This window comes from Carcharodon carcharias, chromosome 9 (assembly GCF_017639515.1).
Source record: "Carcharodon carcharias isolate sCarCar2 chromosome 9, sCarCar2.pri, whole genome shotgun sequence".
NCBI lineage: Eukaryota > Metazoa > Chordata > Chondrichthyes > Lamniformes > Lamnidae > Carcharodon > Carcharodon carcharias.
Genome location: NC_054475.1, coordinates 90,848,934 through 90,873,705, shown reverse-complemented (window position 1 = coordinate 90,873,705; position 24,772 = coordinate 90,848,934). Strand labels below are relative to the sequence as shown.

Here is a 24,772-nt window from a genome sequence, read left to right as displayed (position 1 = left end):
TGGGTAAAATGGAGTCCTACCCGCCGATGAAAATGGCAGGTTTTCACACCGTATCTTTCCGAGCCCGCTTCATTCTATATTCACTTCCACAAAACACAACGTTTCCATAGCAGGTGGACTCTCATTTGCCCACTCGCCATCACCCCTCTGTTGCATCATGCCGGCCGCCATCTTTAAAAGGCAGCCACCAGCAAAGCGCTCATCGCCACCAGCTCACCACTGCTGCCTGGGAGACATGGCCTGCAAAGGCAAAAAGACTGCAGCCCCCCGCTTCAACGATGGGTCCCTCGAGCAACTGCTGTATGCCATGGAAGCCCACTGGGATGTGCTCTACCCCACTTTGGCTGCAGAATGAGTAGAAATTTCACCTACCTGGTTTGGGAGGCGGTGGCAGTGGTGTTCAGCACCAATGTCCTTCAGAAGAGGACAGCCACCCAGTGCCGCAAAATGATGAATGATCTCCTCTGTTCCACCAGGGTAAGTCACACTTTTCACCACTCCCAACTCACACACTCACAAACCCATCACACACCCACAGGGCTCTCACTCATTGCCAGTGCAAGGGACATCACCATTCAATCTTTCACACACATCATCATTGTCCTCATCCCATACATGGGACCACTCACCACCCACACAGGCCAGGCATACTTATCATCTGGCGCGGCAGGCATCTTGATACCCTCTTCCCATCTCTATCCATGCAGGGCAAACTGGCTCACAACAGGAGGTTAAGGCCGTAGACAGGTGGAGGGATGCCAGAGACCAAAGTTCTCACAGAATTTGAAAGCAGAGCCATCCAGCTGGCCAGCGATGACCAGAACCAGTCCTGTGCTGACGGTGAGGTCGGCGCTGCTCTACCAAGTGAGGATCCAGCAGTGCAACATCCATCAGACAACCATGCTGTGGGTGATGTGTGCTCTTTCACAGGTCACTGCCATGCACTAATTATCTCTCCTTGCTTTCATGGGCACAGCTAGGAGGCAGCAGACAGAGTCCACGACCCAGAGCCTCCAAGCAAGCTCCCAAGAAACCTCTGAAGAGGAATCTGAAGGCACCCTCCCGGAAGTCCCGTCACAGCGCTCACCCACATCCTCCACCAGTGGAGACACATACCTCAGAGGACCTAGCTTTGGAGTAGCCTCGGGATCACAATCTGGTGAGCACATCACGCTTTCTGATCCACAGCAGGCGGAGGCAAGGACTTCCCAGGTCTCCGGAACTCTGAGGACTGCTGGAGGCCAGAACGTTGCTAACTCTGAATCAGATGATGAGCCTCTAGAGTCGGTCATGTATCAGTTGCTGGAGCTGCAAAGGCAAGCTCAGGAACATGAGGAAGGGATGTCCGCTGCACTCCTCAGATTGCAAGGCACAATGGAGGAGTCCTCCGTCATCAGGCTGAGGTGATAGTGCCAGCATTGCAACGCACCGAGGTCAACACTGGCAGGATGGCAGCCGCCATGGAGACCTTGGTCCAAGACATCACTCCTGCATTGCTGTGCGGGCTTAACTCCATTGCTGATGCCGTAGTTGGCCTCCGACAGTGTGTACACGACAGCGGTGCTGGGCAGCTTGATCTTACTTCAGCTACCCCGTCCACTTACAAATTCAGCCAGGGGCCCTTGGGCACCAATAGGGAGGAGGCCATCCTGGGAATGACCGGTCCATCTGACTATCCCCTCTTCCTTTCACCTCCACAGATCCAGCTTCACAGGTCAAGGAGGGTGCCACTGCCACACAGCAAGACCCCAAAAGCAGGATGGGACCCTCCAAAGTCTCGGCCCTTCAGAGGACGCCTGCCAAACTCACCACTCATCACAGTCAGCAGGCTGCCTCCACCTCCGCTGTGGATGTCCAGGGAGCACCAAGACGTAGCAACAGGGTTAGGACAGTTAAGGAGAATCAGTTGCACAGTCTGGGCAGAGGTGTTAATCACTTGTACATAAAGTTCACCATTGTCAATAAACTCCCAAGAATGTCTCCCTGCCTACGGCTCCTTGTTCTGATGAGCAGTGTTCTTGTCACTCAGATGTGAAACCTTTCTGCACAAGATAAAAGGCAGGTGTCTCAGTCCAGGGCCACTTCCCTGAGCTCTATGCAGCCTTCAGACCACAGTGATAATCCAGCCTCACACTCCCTGGAAACATTGCTGATAACTGTACCTCAAGTGGTGCTGGTCATTGCTGCCAGAATTTGGTGGGCAGGTACCATAAAGTTCTCTCATACTCTCTGTGTGCTCTCAGCACCTTTAAGGTGGGGCTGGCCCCTATCAAACCAGCATCTGCAACCAGTAATGCCATGCACCAGCTCTTGAAGGGTTGAGGTACTGAAGACGGACACAGCATCAAATGCATCTAAAGTTTAATGGCTGCGTCTCTGAGATGGCCCCGATCATGGAGCGCAAGCAAGCTGCCCTCTGCCAGACAGGAGTCAGACATTCTCAGAGATTATGTGAAGATCTATGGAGTGTCCTCACTGCGTGTTGTCATCAGCCTCCTGCGATTGAGTGACTATTAGGGCCTCCACAGCATCTCCATGACAGGAGCATTCTCTCAAAGGGTATTGGCGCTGAGATAAGCCAGACGAGTCAAACATTCACAACTGTGATATGAGGATCTACAGGGACACCTCACTGCATGTCATCATCATCCTCCACAAATCCGGCACCTATGAGGGTCTCCCAAGTGCGCCTGCCTCATCTAGCCAGCGCAAGAGCCTCATCCCCATCGTTATCACCACCAAGGACCCCCTCACTCTCATCCCCATCAGCGTCTTCCTCATCAGAGGAGACACGCAGCTCCTCCATCTCCTCCTCAGCCAGCTCCACACCTCGTTGCAGCGCCAGTTTTTGAATGGCGCAGCAGAACGACGACAATGCGTGACACCCTCTGCGGACTGTATTGCAAGGCTCCAACAGATTAGTCCAGGCACCGGAACTGCATCTTCAGCATCCCAACGGTCTGCTCCACCAAGTTGTGAGCTGCTGCATGAGCTTCATTATAGCATCGCTCTGCTGCAGTCTGAGGCCGCCGCACGGGTGTCATCAGCCACGGCCTCTGCTGGTAGCCCTTGTTGCCAAGGAGTCAACCTGCAGCTTCTATGGAACGTGGAAAACTGCAGGGATCTGCGAGCGACTCAGGATGTAGGCGTCATGCACACTCGCTGAAAACCGTGCGCATACCTGCAGGGTGTGTTTCTGGCAGTCGCACACCAGCTCCACATTCAGTGAGTGGAAGCCCTTGCGGTTGATGAAATCCACTGAGTGTAGCAATGGAGACCTGAGCACCGCATAAGTGCAGTCAATCGCACACCGCGCCTGTGGGAATCGAGGTCAGGGTGAATCCAATGGCCCTTGCATCCTGGCTATCCCAGTCCCAGGCGAAATGCACAAAGTTGTGTGCCATGGAGAAGATGGCATCCGTGACCTCATGTATGTATGTGTGGGTGGCAGGTTGTGAAATCCCGCAGAGGTCACCTGTGGAGCCCTGAAAGGAGCCACTGGCTTAGAAATTGAGCACCGCAGTCAATTTCCCAGCCACTGGCAGTGGATGCCATCCATGTCCCCTTGGCGCCATGTCTTGCAAAGTGGCAGATGTGAGCCACCAGGTCCCTGGACATGCGCGGTCGTCGGCGACAGTGGTTCTCAGTCATCTGCAGGAATGGCAGGTGGCATCTATAAACCCTGGGTGTTGCTAGGCGCCGACCAGTCATGGCTCGCTGTCGCTCCTGGGCAGTGTGTGCAGGAACCCCTGCTGCTCCTTCTTCATGAGATTGCTGCTCCTGCCTTTGCACAGCCAGGTGCCTCAGTTGCTCTGCTCTGTCTTCTACGGTCTCTGTAGGCCATCAGGCACACAGCTAGGTCACCAGGATCTTTGATCCTGACGTGGTCTTCCTGCAGTATGAAAGAGAGAGAGACATGGTTATCATGGCTGTAGTTAGCACCTTTCCTGGGTCTGTGTGACTGCCCCTCAATGCTTCCCAGAGAGTGCTGGTCACTGTTTGGATGGCCAGAGATGAGTGCACTACATGGTTGCTCTGTCAACCTGCGACATGGGGGACACTGGTCCAAACCAGGATGCTGAGATTGCAAAGGGTCTGTGAGCACCTCCAGCAGTGACTGTTACATGGCCAGCGTTTGGCAAGATTGTACAACGTGTGCAGTCCAACTGCCCTGCAGTCCAATAAAGTGGCGGTCGACTCAAAGTCTGTGCCGGGGGTGGGGGGAGGCAGGGAGGCAAGGTAAGGAGCGCTTGGTGGCCCTTTGGTGCCTCCACGATACTTGCATGGGCGGGCAGGCTAGGAGCCCCCGGCGCCCCTGAGGCCTGTAAACAATGGGTGCACTGTGGAGAATGCTGCTGCTCACTCACCTCAGTTCCCCCAAAATGAAGCAGCCAAGTGCACGTTACCTGCGTGCTATTGTGAAACACATCGGCGTTCTTTTCCGCCGACATGGACAGATGATATGGTGAGGTTTCCAAAAGCCTGGCGGGATGGCCTTTTAATTATATGCTAATGTATTACAATTAGCTCCCCGCCGACCGCTGGTGGGAAACGCGACCCGCCGTCAGCAGGCTGAGTGGAAGATCGCGACCTGCCTTCACGCCGTTGTGATGTGGGTTCCGCCATATTTTCTTCGCATGCCACCTACCACACCTGCCACCAATGGGCTCAGAAAATTCCACCCTACATTTCAAAAGTACTTCTTGGCTGTAAAGTGCTTTGTGATGCCGAAGCTAGAAAATGGGGTTCCATAAATGCAACTTCGTCCTGTGTTAAATCAGGGTCTCTGTTGCACTGCCAGCAAAGTTACAAAAATGAAGTGGGGCAGCTCCAAAGAAATTCCTATCCTTTGTTTTTAATGTTTCTGTGGTTTCTTCATACGATGCTTGCAAAACAAAAAGTTGAAATGCCAAGAAATTACTGTTGTTTCTGTTTGTGGACAAGTGTGGGGATCATTATCATTTTGGATCCTGCGGAGCAAACTGGCCATTGTGGAACTAACACCGAAGACAATGGAAAGTTGAATTGGACAGGGTGTGTAACAGGTAGTCAGTCAACAACCATCCATTTCACACCTGTGCCCAAACTGAAAATGACCCCCTTAATGTTGTCAATTTATATACTGGTATGTTACTTCAGCAGTAGTATTAAACCATTTAAAATAAATTATCTATTGACTATGTTGACATTGCAATCAGAGAAATTCATACAAATATTTTATGTATTGATGTGCTGTTATCGCCAATAAAATTTGCAAAGCTAATATCATCAAACATTAAAACCATAAAGTGTTCTTATGTGATTGGTTTACTGAAAGCTTTTTACATTATATGTAATATGAACTGTACGGTGTTACTGACTCATCCAGATGACATGTGTAATTTGCTGCCTTTCAGGATGCAAAACAGTCAGAAATGACACTGCTTGTTGGGCCACAGCACGGCATCAGTCATGTTATAGACCTAAAAACAAATCTCACCACCATTCTGACAGAATTTGGCCGCGTGAGCCGAATCCAGTTGTTCAGAGAGAAAGAGAACATAGCTCGGGTTGAGCTAACCATATCAGAAGCGAAGGTATGAGATTCCATATAACATTTTTATCCTTAACATCACAGCCATAATGTAGAATTTGTATATAAATAATTGGGCCAATAATGCAGAGCTGGCATATACACTTACAGAGCTATGAGCTGACCTCACACTATGATGTGAGATCAACTTTTTTTGCATAATACCACAGAACTCTCAGTATTAGCAGCCAGATGCAACTTGTAAATGGCTGCTCATCATCATATAGGTGTATTTTTCTGAAGGGAAAAGCACCTGCAGCAAGATCGGTGTGACAAATGAATACTTTTCAGGAGGCAGATTTGGATCCTCCAGCAGAAGGTGCAAGCGAGAGTGCCAAAGTACACACACTTCTGAAGAGGAACACTATCTCAGCCTCAATGGAGATACCAGAAAGTGTAAACAGTGTCTCACCTTTACCAGATCTGGAAGCAGATGAGGAAGAAATTTGCTTGGCTCAGAAAGGTGCCAAGATAAATATAGTTTATGCTTTGTTCAATTTGAAATGCTGTTTTTACTATGTTTAATTTTCACAATATTGCCTTACCAGGCATGTTAAAAGCACTTTGCTGTAAAGTTGGTGGTGCAGCATAAAGGGAGAATGCTCAGAACTCTTCCATTTGTTCAAGTACTGTCCAAATAACAGGCTTCCCCTATTTTAGTGCTCTGTATTGCTGCTGTGTTAATGTGATTTTCCTGTTGTACAGTCATTGGATGCATTTAAGGCTCTGATTGACAGATTTTAGGACTTTAAGGAAATCAAGGGATATGGGAATTAGGCAAGAGTTGAGGTTGAGGATCACCGATGATCTTATTAAATGGCAGAGCAGGCTCAAGATACTGTATGGTCTACTTATTTCTTATGTTCTTATATTATTATGACTCATGAAATGTGTCAAGGAATAGCAAATATCCTGCATTTAGAACATGATACCTGCACGCTGCAAGGTCACAGACTCACAAAAGGTGGCTGGTCATTTTCTGCCACTGGGGTTTCATGGTGGTTGCCCTTTGAAGGGTGAGATTATGTAAGGCACATCAGGCCACTATCATCTTGAATAACTAGTCCAGGCCATTTGACTCCTTTGATCCTGCCCCTCTTTCTTCAGAAAAAGAATAGTTGGCAAGATACCCATTGTTCTTATTTAGTCAGAGCTCGATTTCAGTTTTCTTGGCAAACATCCACAGAAAATGCCAGCTATATTCAGCAATTCTGACAGCATCTGTAGAGTGAGATGGAGATCATTGAAGATGGTAGAGCATGTTGAGAAAGCAGTTAATAAAGCATATAGTATTGTGGGCTTTATAAATAGGGGCATTGAGTACAAGAGTAAAGATGTCATGTTGAACTTTTATAAGACACTAGTTAGGCCTCATCTGGAGTACTGCATCCAGTTCTGGGTGCCATGCTTGAGGAAGGATGTGAAGGCATTGGAGAAAGTACAGAGGAGATTCATGAGAATGATTCCCAGGATGAAGAATTGTAGCTATAAGAATAGATTGGAGAGGTTGGGTCTGTTTTCCTCGGAGAAAAAGGGACTGAGAGGAGACTTGATAGAGGTATCCAAGATCCTGAGGGGTATGGACAGGCTAAATGGTGAGAAACTGTTCCCACTCAAGAAACATCAAGAACTAGAGAGCACAGATTCAAACTAATTGGCAAAAGGAGTAAATGTGATGATGAGGAAATTTTTTTTCACCCAGAGGGTGGTTAGAGTCTGGAACAAACTTCCTGAAAGGGTGGTGGAGGCAGGTTCAATCAAGATGTTCAAAAGGGAATTGGATTGCTATCTGAAAAGAAAGAATGTGCAACGTTACAGGGATAAGGCAAGGGAGAGGGGTAAGGTGGAATGCTCCTTCAGAGGGCCAGTGCCAATGGGCTTAATGGCCTCCTCCTGCACTGTAGAGATTCTGTGATACTGTGAGTGCAGCCCCATATCAATTCCATCACAAGGGCTGTCTACTTCCACCTCCATAGCATCATCTATTTCTGCCCATCTCAGCACAATCATTGCTAACAGCCTCATTCATGCCTTTCTCACTTCTATGTCAGATTATTGCAATGTTCTCCTGATTAATCTCCCATCCTCCACCTTCTATAAACTTCTGCTCATTCAAAACCAATACCTTATTTCTCACCAACTCCAAATCTCCCATTATCCCTTTGCTGCTGACTCCTTTCAGTCTCCAATGCCTCATATATATAAATTCTCAGCATTATGTTTCAATGCCCCTTCCTATATCTGTAATTATTCCAGTGTATAACCCTCTGAGAACTCTGTATTCTACCAATTCTGTCCTCTTGTGCATCCTAAAATCCACTTACCCCCACCATTAGTGGTCATGTCTTCAGCTTTGTAGCCCCTAAGACCTTTAATTACCCTCCCAAGCCACTCTGCCTCTCCACCTCCCTCCCCTTTTTTAAGATCATCCTTAAAACTCAGCTCTTTGACCAAACATTTAGACATTGCATCATGACGATGTGACATGTACATGTGGAATATTTATCTTTAATTTATTTGGTTGGTCAGATATATATTAAAACTCTTCAACAAAACTTTTAAAGGAAGCAAAGACACTGACTTAAGTTGGCTGCCACAGGTCAACTGACACATCTGCAATTACAAGTTGGTCAGTTTCTGGAAGTTTCCAATGTGTATTGGCGAGATAAGCTTCCTAGGAATTTCACATCAGATGTCAAAAATTACTTCAAAGGTGAACTGAAGCTTGTAGCTAGCTCTCAACATTTGCAATTTTATCAAGCTACATTTGAAGCCATCAGGCAGAGACAGAAAGTCCACAGGGACAATGGCTATATAGAAAGTGTTGATATGGTCTTCATAGCTCATCACAGGGAAGAAAAGCCCATTCAGAAGTGATGGTTGGGACAGTTAAAAAAACTAATCACCTAGGTCATAAAAATAACCAAGGTCTGTCCAAACATGAGCTAATCAGTTATCTTCTGTGGAACATTCAAATCATTATGCAGACGGAGGTCATGTCACCACAATCACCATTTTGAATTTTTTTTACAACACCCTGGTTGTTTTTGGCATTCTGAAGAAGAAGTCTACAAGTGGACCAGTATCTCCCTCCCTCAGTTCTCAAGTACAAGACCCTATCTTTGTTACATTTTGGAATCCATCACAGAGATAGAGAGTTTCAATCACAAGAAACCTCAGGTGCAATAGCATCCACTTTTGAAAAAGACAGATTATAATTTAAAAGAGACTGTCTCCATAAATTGCTGTTTGCATTGGTCACAACCCCACTGGAATTTCAAGACCACCATTTAAAAAAAACAGCCTCAGCCATGAACAACAGCAAAGAACTCATAAACAGTGAAATCTCTGTTTTTTGCATTTTATCATTGAATCTTAATTTGTCCAAAAGTTAACCTCCTCTACTGTAAGTTACAATTTTGCATGTTTATGTGCATGTGTTGCAAAGGTTGGGATGTGTGTTTACCTTTTTTAATTATGTTTATTTCTTTGCTTGGTTGGGTTTTTGACTCAAGTAAAAATGAACCCCTTTGTGTTTAAATTCAAGAAAATCTGTTGGACTGAGTTCTTTGTTATCAGCATGTAAACAGTTAAGTATAGACCGTCATCCTTATAAGTTTCAAAAAACCTTGTTAAGATCAATCGAGAAGTGGGAAAGAAAGGGCTGGCATGTGTCCTCACCTGGTCATAAAAATTGGTCCTAATATTTCCTTTGACTCAGTGTCATTTTGTGTCTGATTATGTCTCTGTAAAGTGCCCTAAAGAATTTCTTCTATGTTAGAAGTGCAACATAAATGCAGTTTGTGGTTATTATTTTTGTTGTGCTCCGTATTTGCATAAAAAACAGTGACTATACTTAAAAAATAATGGCCCATACTTCCGTTCTTTGGGGTGTTGTACTTGGATTGTACCCCAAAGATGCGCTGGGGAACCCCCGTCAGAAGTCCCCACGTAAGGATTGCATCACAATTTCCCAGGAAATTCAAACTTCCATTGGGCAATTGCCCTTCAATGGTAACCATCTGATATCGTGATTTGAATCATGAACTTCAGATGGTTCTAACTGTCATACAGTATAGTTACCTAGAAGAAGTTAGAAGAATTAAAACAACTTCTATCTTCTAGGTAACTATAGTACTGAGCCCCCCTTCCCGGACTCTCCCCAACTCTCGGCACCCCACAGGACAACTCTGACTGCCTTCCCCACCCACTGACTACACCACAACACTCTAACTGTCCCCCCATTTCCTGGAACCCCACTGGACCTCTCAACCCACCAAGGGACCCCCCCAATTACCCTCACCTCCTCTCGAGTACACCCCTACTCGGAACCTCCCACTGCGACTCCCTGACTATCCCCCGATCCCCAAATACCCTCCTCCACACCCACAACTGCCCTCCCCACCCCAAGTCCCCATGGCACCCCCTAACTATCCCCCAATCCCCAACTACCGTCCCCACCCCCCCAACTACATTCCCATCTCATGACTACACCCTACACCCCCAACTGCTGTCCCCACCTCCTCATAGACCAACCCCTCCACTGATCATCACCCTCACTGACCACTTCCGCCATTAACCACCTGCCACCACCCCCCCCTCCCCCCCCCCCCCACCATCTCCACCCCATGACCACCCGAAACCCTCTCATCCTACTTTACAAACTTACCTTCTCCATGGCTTCTCAAGTGGCTGGGCCTTCAAATTTACCTGCTTTATGGCGGCTGGTGTCATGATAAAGGGGGCATGGTTTCCTTATCTCCACCTCTCCTGCCTTCAACACCAGGCCTCAGGAACACACTGCACTGCACTGTTCTCGCCCAGCCAATGCAGGAAGGTCAGGCAAGAAAGGAACATCTTCATTTTAAGGTCAGTAACTGGGAGAGGAATGCCACTTCAAGGAACTTCAGGACCAATGTGTTTAATAAAGATATGCAATGCTAAGTAAAGGATTAATTTTCACACACTTAATAAACAATTGTTTGTACATTTAATTATAGCACTAGCATTGTTTTTGGTAAATCAATTCTAATAGCTGTTATTAGGTGACTTTTTTCTGTTTTTTTATGATAGGGAGAAAGTATTTTGTAATTAATTCTGATGTCAACAAGTAAAACCAACATTCAACTGATAGTTCCACTACTATCTCCCTCTAATCCTGCTGTATGACTGGTTTTAGACTTAGCTGATCATGGCACCAAACAGCAAATGATTGGCAGATTTTCAGAAGCATCAACAGCAACGTTTACTCATACAACACCTTTAATAAATTGTATCCCAACAGGTCGGTGTGATGCATCTATTGTGTGAATGAAGAGAAGTAGCACACTTCCCACTTTTGTGTGCTAGGTTTCTTCTCATTTTCAGCAAACACCACTGGCTAGCAGCAATGTGAAAAAGAGAACCAAACGTGTAATGTCTCTCTGTCAGTACACAGTCTCTCCATTGGCGAGTCCTGAGCTGTGCCTCCTCATGGTGACACACGGAAACTGGTTCCCTTGCAGTCCCAAGCTAAAGCTTCAGAGGAACTCAGCAGAGGTTTGGGCCCCAAACATGCAGTGTCCAGGGCCCACTGGCATGTGGACACGCCCTGGCCCTCATGAACCAAACTTGCAGCTATGAGCAAATAGCTCCACTGCTTGTGGATATCTCGGGAGAGTTGAATGCTAAGGGAGTAAACCCTGACAAATTCTGCAGTAGAGCCCAAAGGCAGATTGATGTCTAAATATGTCATCTTTCCAACAACTCCTGCCACCAAGGCGGTGCCAAATGTAATGCTCTGCATTCCTTTGGACCCAAACAGGGGAAGTCAAAAGAGAAACCTGATGTTTGGCCAGCCCAGGGTCACCATAAATTTTGCCCAGGCTTGCACCCTGGAGAGGACAGTTCAGTTTCGCTGCAGAGCAATAACACAACACAGAGGCAGCAGTGATAAGCCTAACTCGAATGGCATAGAGAATGGGAGTTATGGGCTGTGTCTGACAGTGGGAAGACCATCAGGTCCCACTGGTCAGTCACTGCCTACTTCAAGTCGGGCCGTCCCCATTCTCCCATGGTCCATCTGCTTCAATGGGCACCTGGAGCTATGTGTCTCTGCACAACAAGTGGACCAAATCTGTCACACCTTGCAAACAAACAAAAAGAAAGAAGATGCCAGTTCTTTGATTGGCAAACTGGAATGTCAGGACCATGTGCACAAGATTGACAGATGGCTTTCACCTGGTTGATAACACACACAATACAGCTGTGATCAACATGCAACGTTATAGGCTGAACATTGACATAGCTTCCCTACAGGATATCAGGCTTGCCTAGAGTGGATCACTTAAAGAAAAACATTACAAGTTCATTTGGCAGGGGAAGAATTCAGTGGAAACGCATGAGCAAGGTATAAGCTTCGCTGTAAGGAAATGATAGAATTCCCCCACAAATGGTTCAGAATGTGCTCTCACCATCTGCCTCTCAAGTCAAACAGGGCCAGTTAACCTCATGAATATCTGTGTTCCAACATTGTGCTCCACTACAAAAGTGAAAGACCAGTTCTATGAACAGTTTGACAGTGCTATGAGCAGAATTCCTAAATCAGAACATCTTTACCCACTGGGGGATTTTAATGCAAGAGTGGGCACAGACATGAGGCATTGCCCTCCTGCCTCAGACATCATGGCTTGGGAAAGATAAATGAGAACAGAGAAAGACTTCTTGAGCTTTGCCGCTACCAGAGCTTTGTATAACTAACACCTTCTTTCAGGACCAACCATGCCACAAGGTGTCTTAGAGAAATCCAGGATCAGGGCATTGGCATCAGCTGGGTCTGATCATCACCAGACATGGCTCCCTGAACAACATTCTCAGCACACGCAACTACCACAAGACTGACTGTGATACAAAATGCACCCTGGTGTGCATTAGAATTAGGATGCAACCTTTGAAATTTCTTCATTCAAAACAGAATTGCCATCCTCATATCAATGACAGCCAGACTGCCTACCCAGATAAAAATCAACAGTTCTTCGACTTAATTGAACAGGCAGCCTCTGACATTCCCACACAGAGTGCAGGAGCGAAATGGAACACACTTTGAGACACCATCTAAAATGACATATTCGCAACATCTGGGAAGCAAGAGGGGAAAAATGCTAACTGGTTCAAGGCTAACATCACTGTGATGGATCCTGTCATTGAAGCAAGCAGTCTGATCTCATTATTACAAGAGAGATCTGAGCGAGAAGACTGAATGCACTAAGGGCCAGTTGAAGTAAAGTCCAATAGACTGCTAAATTGTGTGCCAATGAGTACTGGTTACAACTTTGCTGGAATATCTTGATGTCCTTTGACATCATGCTAGGGCATGTACAAAGGGGTCAAAAAGGTTAAAGCTCATCTGGAAAGAAAGCAGCTCCATTGAGAACAAAGGCCGGGGAGGTCATCGCCGACTGCAACAAGCAGTTGAAGAGATGGGTGGAACACGACATTGAGTTGTACCCTAAGTAGAACACTGTCACTGAGGAAGCTCTCACTACCATAGAGAATAGAGAGCCTGCCTGTGATGGCAGAGCTGGATATCGAACTCAAAGTGAAGGAGCTTGCCATAGGGGAAGCTCCAGGTGTTGATGATATATCACCTGAGCTCATCAAGCACGGGAAACTGGCACTCCTGCAGCATCTGCACAAACTTCTCTGTCTCTGCTGGAGGGTGAGGGTTATGCCCCGGGCTAAGTGTGATGCAAAGTTTAAAACCCTGTACAAGAACAAGATTAACCTCAGCGATTGCAACAACTATTGAAGCATCTCCCTACTGAACATTGTGGGAAAAATATTTGCCCATGTTGCCCTTCCTTGTTGGACTGCAGATCCTGGCTGAATGCATCTTCTCCAAATCCCAGTATGGATTCAGAACAATTCTACAATTGACATGTTCTTGTCAGTCCGGCAGCTGCAAGAGAAATTCTGTGAACAAAAGAGACTTGCCTTCATCTCACTAAAGTGTTTGATCATGTGAGCAAAGGAGTTCTATTTAAGCTGCTGGTAAAAATTGGCTGCCCGCCGAAGCTGTGATTTCCTCCTTCCATGACAACATGATGGGTAAGGTCAACTACCACGGGGCAACGTCAGAACCTTTTGCAATCCGCATTGGGGTCAAACAGTGTAAATTGTTGTTGTTGATGCTTCTGAAAATCTGTCAGTTGCTGTTTGTTACCATGTTCAACCAACACTCTTTGGCCTATTCTTCTCTTTGCTGCTGACATATGCCTTCAGGGCATCCACAGAGGGGGCCCACTTACATACCAGAACTGATAGAAAGCTGTTCAACCTTGCTTACCTGAGGTCCAAGACAAAGGTGCACCAAGTCCTCAACTGTGATCTGCTCTATGCTGACAATGCTGCATTAGCACTCTATACTGAGGAACACCTTCAACGGAAAATATGGAAAGACTCTCATTCCTGTAAAGAGTTTGATTTGACTATCAGAATCAGGGAGACAAATGTCACTGTTCAAGACATTGCCAACCATACTGTCATCTAACAGCATTGACAATATGACGCTGGATAGCCTTGCATATCTAGGCTCCATGATCATGACAATCAGTCACTTGATACTGAAATCAATACATGCATCACAAAAGCTGCAGCTATTATGTCCAAATTAAGTAAGCGGGGTTGGAGCAATCTGACTGAGACCACCAATCTACGAGTCTACCAACCCTACTCCACTACAGTACTGAGACCTGGTCAACACATGCTCAGCAGGAGAAAAGGCTGAACAGTTTCCAACTTTTCTGCCTCAGACATATCCTCGACATCTCTTAGCAGGACAAGTTCACCAACTCAGTGATCATGCAGTGTGCTAATTCCATCAGCATACACTGATGGCTAAGCCAACAAGGTGTGTGCTGGCTCAGCCTTGTTCATGGAATGGGTGACAGCTATTTACTCAAAGTCTTTCTGTACGGTGAACTGGCTACTTGGTCACAACCTCCAGGGCATTCATACCTCCACTACAAGGATACCTGAAAGCAAAACATGAAGATGGCAGACATTGACACTGGCAACTGGGTACAGTCGCCAATGGCTGTGATCTCTGGGGGCAGACTGGAGGGACATTGGAAGAGCTGAGCAGAAACAAAAAGCTCAGCTGGCCGAGAGAAGGGCCCAGAGAAAATAAAGGTTTTACTCAGCCCTCTGTCTCCCTCTGCAGCAAATGGCCGAGACTGTCATGCCAGAGTGGGGCTCCTGTGCCACACCAAGCAATGCTAACACAAAGTTGATCACCATAGCACAAACCATCGTCTTACAAGACAGAAGGCTACCAATGACATAATGACAATATAACAAAATGTCCCATGGCACTTTGAATGTGGTGGGTCAAGTTGATCAAGGCTGTTAAACAACAACAACTTATATTTATAGGTGCCCCTTAATGAATGAAATGTCCCAAGGTGCATAAAAGGAGCATTCTAAAGCAAAGTATAACATCGAGGCGCTTAAGGAGGGATTAGGTCAGATGGCCAAAAGTTTGCTCAAAGAGATATGTTTTAAGCAGCATTTAAAAGGAGAAAAGCGAGGTAGAGAGACAGAGAGGTGTACAGAGAGAATTCCAGAGCTTCGGGCCTAGGCGACTGAAGGCAAGGGCACCGATGGTAGAGCAATTTAATTGGGAATGCAGAAGAGGCCAGAATTAGAAGAGGCCAGAATTAGAGGAACGCAGCTATGTGTGGTTGGAGTAGATTACAGAGACAGGGAAGGGCAAGGCAATGAAGGGATTTGAAAACAATGATGAGAGTTTTAAAGTCATGATGTTGCTTGACTGGGAGTCAATGTAGCGAACACAGTGGATAAGGGAAGAAGACTTGCTGCAAGTTAAAACACGGGCAGCAGAGCTTCAGATGACCTCAAGTTTACAGACTGTGAAATGTGGGAAATCAGTCAGGAGTGTGTTGAAATGGTCATGTCTAGAGGTAACAAAGGCATGGATGAGGGTTTCAACAGTAGATGACCTGAGTCAGGGGAAAAGTTAGGCGATGCTATTGAGGTCGAAATAGGTAGTCTTAATGCTGGCACGAATATAAGGTCGGAAGCTAATTTTGGGATCAAACGTAACACCCAGGTTGCAAACAACCGGTTTAATCTCAGACAATTGCCAGGGAGGCAATCAACATACTTATAAATGAGAGTAAACTTCATTTGTAACAAAATGTATATTAATTAAATCTGGGCCATAGAAAGAACACTTTTATAGCAATTTAATGTTTCATCTCTTCTACCGCATGTGAAATGCTCATAAATTCTATTTTTTGTAATAATCCAGTAACGACATTTCTAGGCAATGCTTCAGTTCCTCCTTGTTGTTATCTGTAACATTATCACAGTTTTGAGTTATAGTCCTTCAGGCAACTTCAGAAAAAGTTAATGTGTATTGGTGGAAAGGGAGGGGAAAATTGGATTGTGCTGAATGTTGGCTTTTGGCATATTGCTGAGCCAACATCAGAGCTTCCATGCAATGTCAGGCTTGTACAATCTTCATTATATTGAACTACAAATGGAAATGTCTTGAATCTACCACAAATATCCATGCAATGCTCCCAGTGTAAAGACAGTGATGGGAAAGTTAATATGTTACAGATGCAGACAGGTTGTTCTCCAGTGCTGAAGGAATTATACAATTCTCAGTTTAATGAAGCCATAAAATAAGCTCCTTGAGTTCAAATGTTTGAACACTTAATGTGTTAAAATAAACGGGCCAACGTCTCTCTTAAAATAGAAAGATGTGAAACTTTGGAATTCCCCTCCAAGATGAGTAGTTGATATAGAAACTATGGGTAGGATTTTTCGGCCCCTCCCACCACCGGTATCATCCGGTCCTGCTGAAAGTCAATGGACTCTTGGCTGGGCCGCCGAATTTCCCATGGCAGTTCCCACCACAACGACCAGAAAATCCCGGGATGTAGCCTTGAATTTCCTTAGACTTTATTGACGCTACTCCACTGTAAGTCAGTTGGAGCTGCAACAGCATGGTTCAAGATTAGATTGGATAGATAGATGTAAGGAAAAGGAAAAAAGGGGCATGGAAAGAGGGCTGGCAACTCATGATTCAGACTATTTACTTGCTTGAGAATAAATGCCAATATGGATTTGTTGGGCTGAATGGTTTGTTTCTGTGTTGTAATCTGTGTATTTATGATTATTTGTTGGGATCAGAATTTCATCAGTGATAATTCATAGCCAAGTATACCATGTTGCTGAAATGCAGAAATGGGCCCCAGCTAGAGTTAGGTCAGGATTGTGTTTGGACCTCCAAAGAAAATAATGTTTTTTTTAATATTTCATTGTGACTCCATTATAAAGGGCTAATGGCAAATTATTTTTGCGGTAGAGGCCTGTAGCCCCTGGACTGGAAATTTGTCACCTCAAAGTGAAATCAAATTCACTAGTTGTGCCTAAGTTATATAGGCAAGCTGCCATTGGCATTAAAATAGAAAAAAAAACTTTTCTTACATGGCTGATGGCACGTGGGGAGTTTTGGTGGTCATGTTTTCCTCGTGACCTGACTGAATGGGATGGACTTGATAGACCAGATGGTCTTTATCTATCTTTCTTTTTCATATTTCTTGCTCCACAAATATTGGTGAGGTAAGCAGCTGGGATCCCAGATTCCTCCCTCTAAATTTGGCTCTAGTATGTCTACCAAAAAGCAGCCTAGTGAGCCAATTACACAGTAAAATGCTTCTCTCTTTCCTCGTTGCACTATTCAGTCCTTCATCCATGTGGCCATCCATCAAGCATGAGCACAGACAATAGCTATTCAAATGTTGGAATGACAGGCAGCACTCATAACCAAAACTTAATCCTGACAATGTCCAAACACACACACACGCACACATTTGCAGCTGCTATTACTGGATAGCCCTTAATGGCAATAACAAGGGCTAATGTATTTACTTATTAATGCTGACAAGGTGGTTAATTGTAGAGCCTCTATTGCTGCACCTGAGTTGTTCTAACCTAGTACAGACAAGTAATTGAATCTCAGCCTTTGCTGATCAGCATGGCTTAGTACCACACAGGGCAGTGCACTTGTCCATGGGCTACTCAGTGGGAACCTAAAATACTTTTTTACTTTCTTTTTCAGCCTATTGTGTTGCTGATGGAATCAACAGAAGCTGTAAACTTCGCTTGTTTGATAGCCGGTTATTACCGGTTATTCGTTGATGCAAAGAAGATGATATTCTGTAGCGCCAATGTTCAGCCACAAGTGAATAAGGCAGGTATGGTTGGTACATTAACAGTTTCAATACTGAAGTTGCTTTGCTGCGTACAGTCATATCTTATGATAAGGATTACAATGAGCAATGTAGTCATTGTGTCACAGTGATTTGAATAAATGAAGTGAATTGATCCAAACTCTGCCCACTTAAATGTAAAAGTAATCACACTGGCTGAGGTGTTTAGCTCATTTGATTTAATTTCCCTAGGCTTTGTCAAAATGTAGTAGTGATTGTTTGCTGTCTTAAAAACCTCACTAGATGCCATTTTGCATTAACATTGTATGCTGCAGTTGTAGAAAATTCTGCTAAGGTCTTGGCATTTTGTCCAGTTATTGTGTTGTCTCCCCTCCTCTCCAGAAGATAATGATTCATGCTTGTGGTAAGCTATCAACTGTTCCTCAATTGGTGGCATACTTACCTCTGAGGCCATAAACTGCAGGTTTAAGCCTCAATCTAGAGACTTGAACACAAAATCTAAGATGACAGTTTAGTCAGTACTGAGTGAGTGCTGCATTGTTGAAGGTGACACCTTTCAGTTGAGATGTTAAACCAGGCCCGTTTACACTTGCAGATGGATGTAGAAGATCCCATGGCACTATTTTGAAGACGAGCAGGGGAGTTCTGCCAAGTGTCCTGTTCAATGTTTATCCCTCAACCAAAATCATTAAAACAGATTACCTGACCTTTTTCACATTGCTGTTTTGGGACCTTGCTGTGCACAGATTGGCTGCTGTGTTATTTACATAACAACAATGACTACAATTAAAAAGGACTTAATTGGCTGTTAAGTACTTTGGGATTCCTGACAAGTGAAAAGTACTATATAAATGCAAGTCTTTCATTCTTTTTCCTGGCATCAACAGAATTGTTGCAGTGTGAGAAAATGTAAGAATGCTGTCTGACTGCATTATGTGCATAGTTTGCATGTTGCCTACCTAGAGGACTGCTCTAAGACCACGATCCCCCTACCACACCTCCCAATCCCCAGTATCACCAAATTTACACTCTGACGGTGTTTCTATCAATGATTGCTAACTTGTAAACTCAATCTGTTAACACTGCTTCATTAGCATTTACATTTAACTAGTCTTTGGTGTCAGATTAGGTGTTTGGAACAGATGGAGAGTTTTTAAAGATTCTGCTAAAATCTTGGCATTTTGCCTGCTTCTTTTGTTTTCTCCTCTCCAGGATAGATTCTGCATTCACACTGTGGTAAAATTCCAGCCACTCACTGGTGCCTCTTGCAAGTGGCCGTTCTTCAAATGAACCTGACAGTGAATGTTGTCAGGCTACTTCACAGTTAGGGCTTGGCCTAAATAGGCAAGTAGTTATGGTACTGGGTTTGTAACCCCAAGATCAAGAGTTCAGATCTCACAGTGGCAAACTATGAAACAATGTAACTTCATCTGAAACAGATGGAAACATGTTTGTACTCGAAAGAGGTGCTTCACAGCTGAGCCTGGTCCAGTTCTCATTGCTATTCACACATACACCCTTCCAGCTGGGACTGCAGAATAATGACCAAGCTGAAAACCCTTGACTAACTTTTCCATCTCTAGCCAAATGTACTGATGTCCCATAGCCCTGATGACATCACCTATCACAACACAGACCAGCAATTGAACCAAGGACTTTGCTGTTTGTAGAGTTCTGTTATACATGGGTTGATGCATTTAATCCCGGCAAGCTTTTTGATTTTCTTTTTTCCTTAGTTTTTGATGAAGGTGAAAAATCATTACTGAATCAATGAAACCTGCATTGAAATTAAGCAATCCTGCATTGAATCATGTTATTACATATACTTTATTACAAATCTTAAAATAATGGGCCAAATCTTCTGGTCTCGGGATTGTCAGAGACCTGACTTATGACTGAAGATGCACATTGGGATCCTGCAGAAATGCTGATCCTCAGACCTATATGGGAATTGCTTCCGATAGTCAAGTCCCCCACTCCCCTTGACTCTGCACGAATGTCTCCGACTCTGAACTAGAGTCGGAGACTTCAGACAGTTCTATGGTGCTAACCAGGGTAATTACCCAGGAAAAGTTAGACAGATTAAAACCTAGTCCAACACCTGGGAAACTCTACAACTGATCCTCCAACCACCCATTCCCTAACTACCCCCAATCACCTTCCCCTGACCCAACCCAACTACCCCCAAACATCAGACTACCCCTCCAACCATTATCCCTTCCCATCGCCTATATACCCTCTTGACCACCCAAGTACCCTCCCAACCCAGCCCAACTAACCTCCCAACCCAATCCAACTATACCACCCCCCCTAGCCTGAATACCGACTGCCCATTCACCCACCTACCCACTCTACCCATTTACCCACCTACAACCCCAGCCACCTACCCACTCAACCATTCATCCAGTCATCCATGCACTGGAGCAACTCACCAAGCCTCCTTTGACCACACCTTCCAAACCCACGACCTCTACCACCTAGAAGGAGAAGAGCAATAGATGCACGGGAACCATCACCTGCAAGTTCTCCTCCAAGTCACACATTATCGTGACTTACAATGATAATGCTGTTCCTTCACTGTCAGGGGGCCAAAGTGCTGAAACTCACTTCCTAACAGCACTGGATGGACTGCAGTAGTTCAAGAAGCCAGTTTACTAGCACATTATTAAGGGCAATTAAGGATGGGCAACAAATCCTTGCTAGCGATGCTCACGTCCGATGAAATAATTTAAAAAGTCAATCGTTTAGGAGACCCAGAGAAACAAATTCTTCAATGCGGATGTTAATATCCCACCACAATTAAAGAAGAGCAAAATGGTAGTGCTTCAGAGGCCTCCTCTTTGCTGGCTGCTGACACCCAATACTGTGGCCCTTGACCAACCTGGCACTCCCATCATGTCAAGGGCATTAATATAAAAGCAAACTATTATGTTTGCTGGAAATCGGAATTAAAACAAACAATGTTGGAAATATTCAGCCCGTTTTCAACATCTGTGGAGAGAGAAACAGAGGGAAATTTTGAAAAAATGCCTGCTTCCCTCTGCACAGATGCTACCAGACCTGCGGAGTATTCCCAGCATTTCTGCTCTTTTTTTCAAGGGCATTATTTCAAATTTTCCCTCTGTTCTTTCTTTTGGGAATCTTTGGGCTGCTGAGCAAAAAAAGCAGCCAAATGCCCTTCAGTTCAAGAATGTTCCCACTGGCTTTGGAAGCCCAGAAGGGAAAAGCAGTTCAGACCAGTACTCTTATTTCCCAGTTTTACTGATGTTCCATTTTAAGGCATACAAGACCAGTTCAGACCAATATTCTTATTTCTCTGTTTTTACTGTTTTTTTTCATTCTGGGAAAAGATGATACTTAAACCTTTTATGGTCATCATGGATTTTCTGGTCAGAAGCCAGGTGGATCAGCAGTTAAAATCACCCAGAAAAGTTACCCCCCAATGCTGTCTTCCTGCAGTCTTCATTTGAACCTACTCTTATCTGAGCTGTTGCCATCTCTCTCAGGATTCAGTAGGCCTCGCTTCAACTGGTTGTTAATACTATTACAAGCATTCAAGGACTTAGGCAGTGCAAAACCTTTATAGAACACACATCAGTTCCCTCCTAGGACTCACCCAATATACCTAAAATGGTTGAACCTTGAAAATGGATGAATTCTGGCAATGTCAAATCATTCTCTTAAGTAAATCGCACTGCTTGACATATACTAAGTCAATGGCAGGGAGAAAGGTTAGCTCCAGCCACTCCCAGTTTGATAGGAAATCTTTCACTCACCAAGAAGGAAATGAAATCCTGAATCGTGTGACTATTATAAGTACAATGATACCACCCCTGCATGAGTGACACAACATGCAAAGATTCGCAAACCACCTTCCTTGCAAAAATACAATAATGTTCATAAGATTTGGGGTGGTAAACTCTGTTTTCACAGGTTTAGAGATTTACTTTAGGCCAAAGAACTTGACAGGTTCATTCAAATCCATTTCTTTATTAAACCTTGACCAGTCACTTATCTGAGTTCGTGTCACATTAATATTGAAAGGATTCAAATTCACAAATTGCAACAATTGTTTATCTTTAATATATTTTTCAAAATTACATCTGTGCACATTTTCTGTCAATTTTTCCAATAAAAATTCCAATGCAGGTATTTAAAATGGAAGCTGCCTTTAATAGACTTGTTACAATATAATTATATCCTTTTGCCAATGATTTACAGAGGTAGCATCCAATCTAAATTCTAGTAATGGACAGAGACAATGGCAGACAATTTTATTTTGATGTGTTTTGAGTGATTCAATTCATTCACTTTTGTTCAGTCAATGGAAACAAAGTGTAAATTTACAAATTGCGGGTTAGAAATGTAGATATTTGGGAGGGAATTATATATGAATGAGTGAGCCTGTGAGGTGAATCACAATGTATAAAGAGCAATTCATTTGCATTCTATAATAGATTTTTCATTAAATTGTTTTAAGTGGCTTACTGTAATAGAAGACAGTTGTTAATGATTTCCTGGTGATAATATCATTATTTTTCAGTCAATAAGTTCACAAAGTTGTCAATTGTGTACAAGTCTGTAATCTCATCAAAGTTAACCACAAAAAGCTTCATTAAAATAAATGAGAAGGAATCCAAAACTAAAGTTTTGGCACAGAGAAAAAGATCTCTGAAAAGTTTCTTATTTCAGAGAGGCTTTGCAAAAATATTCCATACTAGTGGAATTTTGAAGATTTTAAAATTACAAAAGGACAAAAACACAAAAACAATCTGACATTTTGTTTCCTTACTGCATGTGTGGTCAACCTTTCAAGTTCAAGAAATTGTACACCAACTGAAAGCTTTAAATATAGCATGGCATGCTTACTGACATCTGACAACAAGCCTGTCTGAAATTCCATCCCTGACATTGATGAACTTACCCTTTTGGAAAACTCATAGACAGCTCATCTGTCATAGGCCAATGAGACCCAACCACAAAAATAGGCCGAGACTCATTCATTTTTCATCAGAAGGACAGTTGTCCTGACTATCAGCACCAAATTGTAACCCAGTGCCACCCAATATAGTCCCTTAAGGGGAATGGAATATAAAAGTAAGCAAGTTTTACTGCAGCTATACAGGGCATTGGTGTGACCACATCTGGAGTACTGTGTACAGTTTTTGTCGTCTTTTTTGAAAAAGGGTATAATTGCATTAGAAGCAGTTCAAAGAAGGTTCACTGAACTCACTGCTGGGGTGAAAAGCTTATCCTAAGAGGAAAGGTTGAGGAAAGGGCCTACACCATTTGGAGTTTAGAAGAATGAGGTGACCTTATTGAAAAATACAAGATCCTGAGGGCACTGACAGGATAGATACCGGGAGGATGTTTCCAATTGTCGGGGTGACTAGAACTAGGAGACACAGTTTAAGAATAAGAGACCTCCCTTTTAAGACTGAGATTAGGATTTTTTTTTTCTCTCAGAGGATCGTTGGTCTGTGAATTCTCTTTCACAAAAAGCAGTGGAGGTTGAGTCATTGAATTTATTCAAGGCAGAGTTATTCAGATTTTTGATAGACAAGGGTAACGGGGTGGGGGTGGAGGGGGCAGACAAGAAAGTGGGATTGAGACTACAACTAGATCAGCCATGATTTTATTGAATGGTGCAATAGGCTTGAAGAGCCAAATCGCCTACTCCTGCTCCTAAGTGCTAAGTTCCTGCATTCCTATGTTCCATTGCTTTTGAGTTGAGCATAGTTGATGTAACCATTTTTCTTTCCAGTCAATTCGATTATTACGTTGATTTGAATCCATTCATCTTCTCCTATGCAACTCCAAGTATTTGAATAAAAGCTCCCATGAAAATTTCTTGATATGGGATGGAAGGGGTATGGGTGAGAGATGTGGGGAGGGTGGCTGAACATCCTGTTCTCCTGTGACTGACATGATTCCCAATCCAGACTTCTATTCGTGGAAGACCAGTGGAGTGATGGGTTCTCCTAAAGCTTCATAGCCAATACTTTGTTTTATTTGAGCGAAGATCATGATAAACTAATAAACATTGCTGCTACAGTATTCTTTCTTTTAGCATTCTTTCCATTGATATATTTAAGATAGTGACCAGGACTTCTATAAAATTATAAATATTGTATAGAATAAAGGAAAAATATCAAAATATTTGGCAATCATACAGACAGACCAACAAAATGTTGACTGAAACTGAAAGAAATTGAAATAATAATTATTTACAAATATAGTATTAGATAAGTGCATGTAATTACAATGATTTGTATGATTTTTATCTACTTTTATTTCACAAGTAATTTTTATCTGACCATTGAAGTAAAGAAATTTATTTTATAATTTTTGCCCTGAATGTCTTTGTTACCATTAATGCCAGTTTTTCAAATCCACTTTGTGTACAGATTTAAAAATTTAAATATTCTTAAATTTTCAATCACTCGTGGTTCTTTTTCATTCTGTAGGTCCTTCTTTCCTTAATATATTCATATAGAAAATAGTTAGACATGTGACATTGATAAATTATTCACATAAACATTGCACTTACATCCATATTCATGACAGCAGTTCAGAATTATAAATGAATACAATACAAAATGAAATGAATTTGTCACTGCTTATTGATGTGGGAGAAAGAATCGCAAATGAACACATGATGCCCCCACATACATTAGTATGCTCTACAGAGTTTTTTTTCAGATGTTGTAAAACTGCCATTCTACTAGTTTTAATCTGAACACATAGCTAAGGTTTGGTCTAAGCATATTTATGATAATGGTGAAATTTGTCATAAAACTATTTAGATATATATTGGTAAGCATATATTGATATATATTTAGATAGATTTGTAAATGAAATATATAGTGCTCAGTATTCCTCCTGAATTGTGCTGCTTCATTACTCTGCAAAGCATATCAGGGATGTGCCTGTCACCCTCAATCGAATAGTGCTCCAA

At 43.7% G+C, this 24,772-nt stretch overlaps 1 protein-coding gene across 1 annotated transcript in view; it reads left to right on the top strand.

Annotated features, from left to right (window-relative positions):
• The window catches only part of frmpd3 (FERM and PDZ domain containing 3), a 223,975-nt gene that overhangs the window by 180,673 nt on the left and 18,530 nt on the right, over positions 1-24,772 (top strand). Inside the window, exons 11-12 of the mRNA XM_041196152.1 lie at positions 5,397-5,576; positions 17,703-17,838. Coding sequence (XP_041052086.1) covers positions 5,397-5,576; positions 17,703-17,838 — 316 coding nt within the window. The remainder of the gene's footprint in view (positions 1-5,396; positions 5,577-17,702; positions 17,839-24,772) is intronic.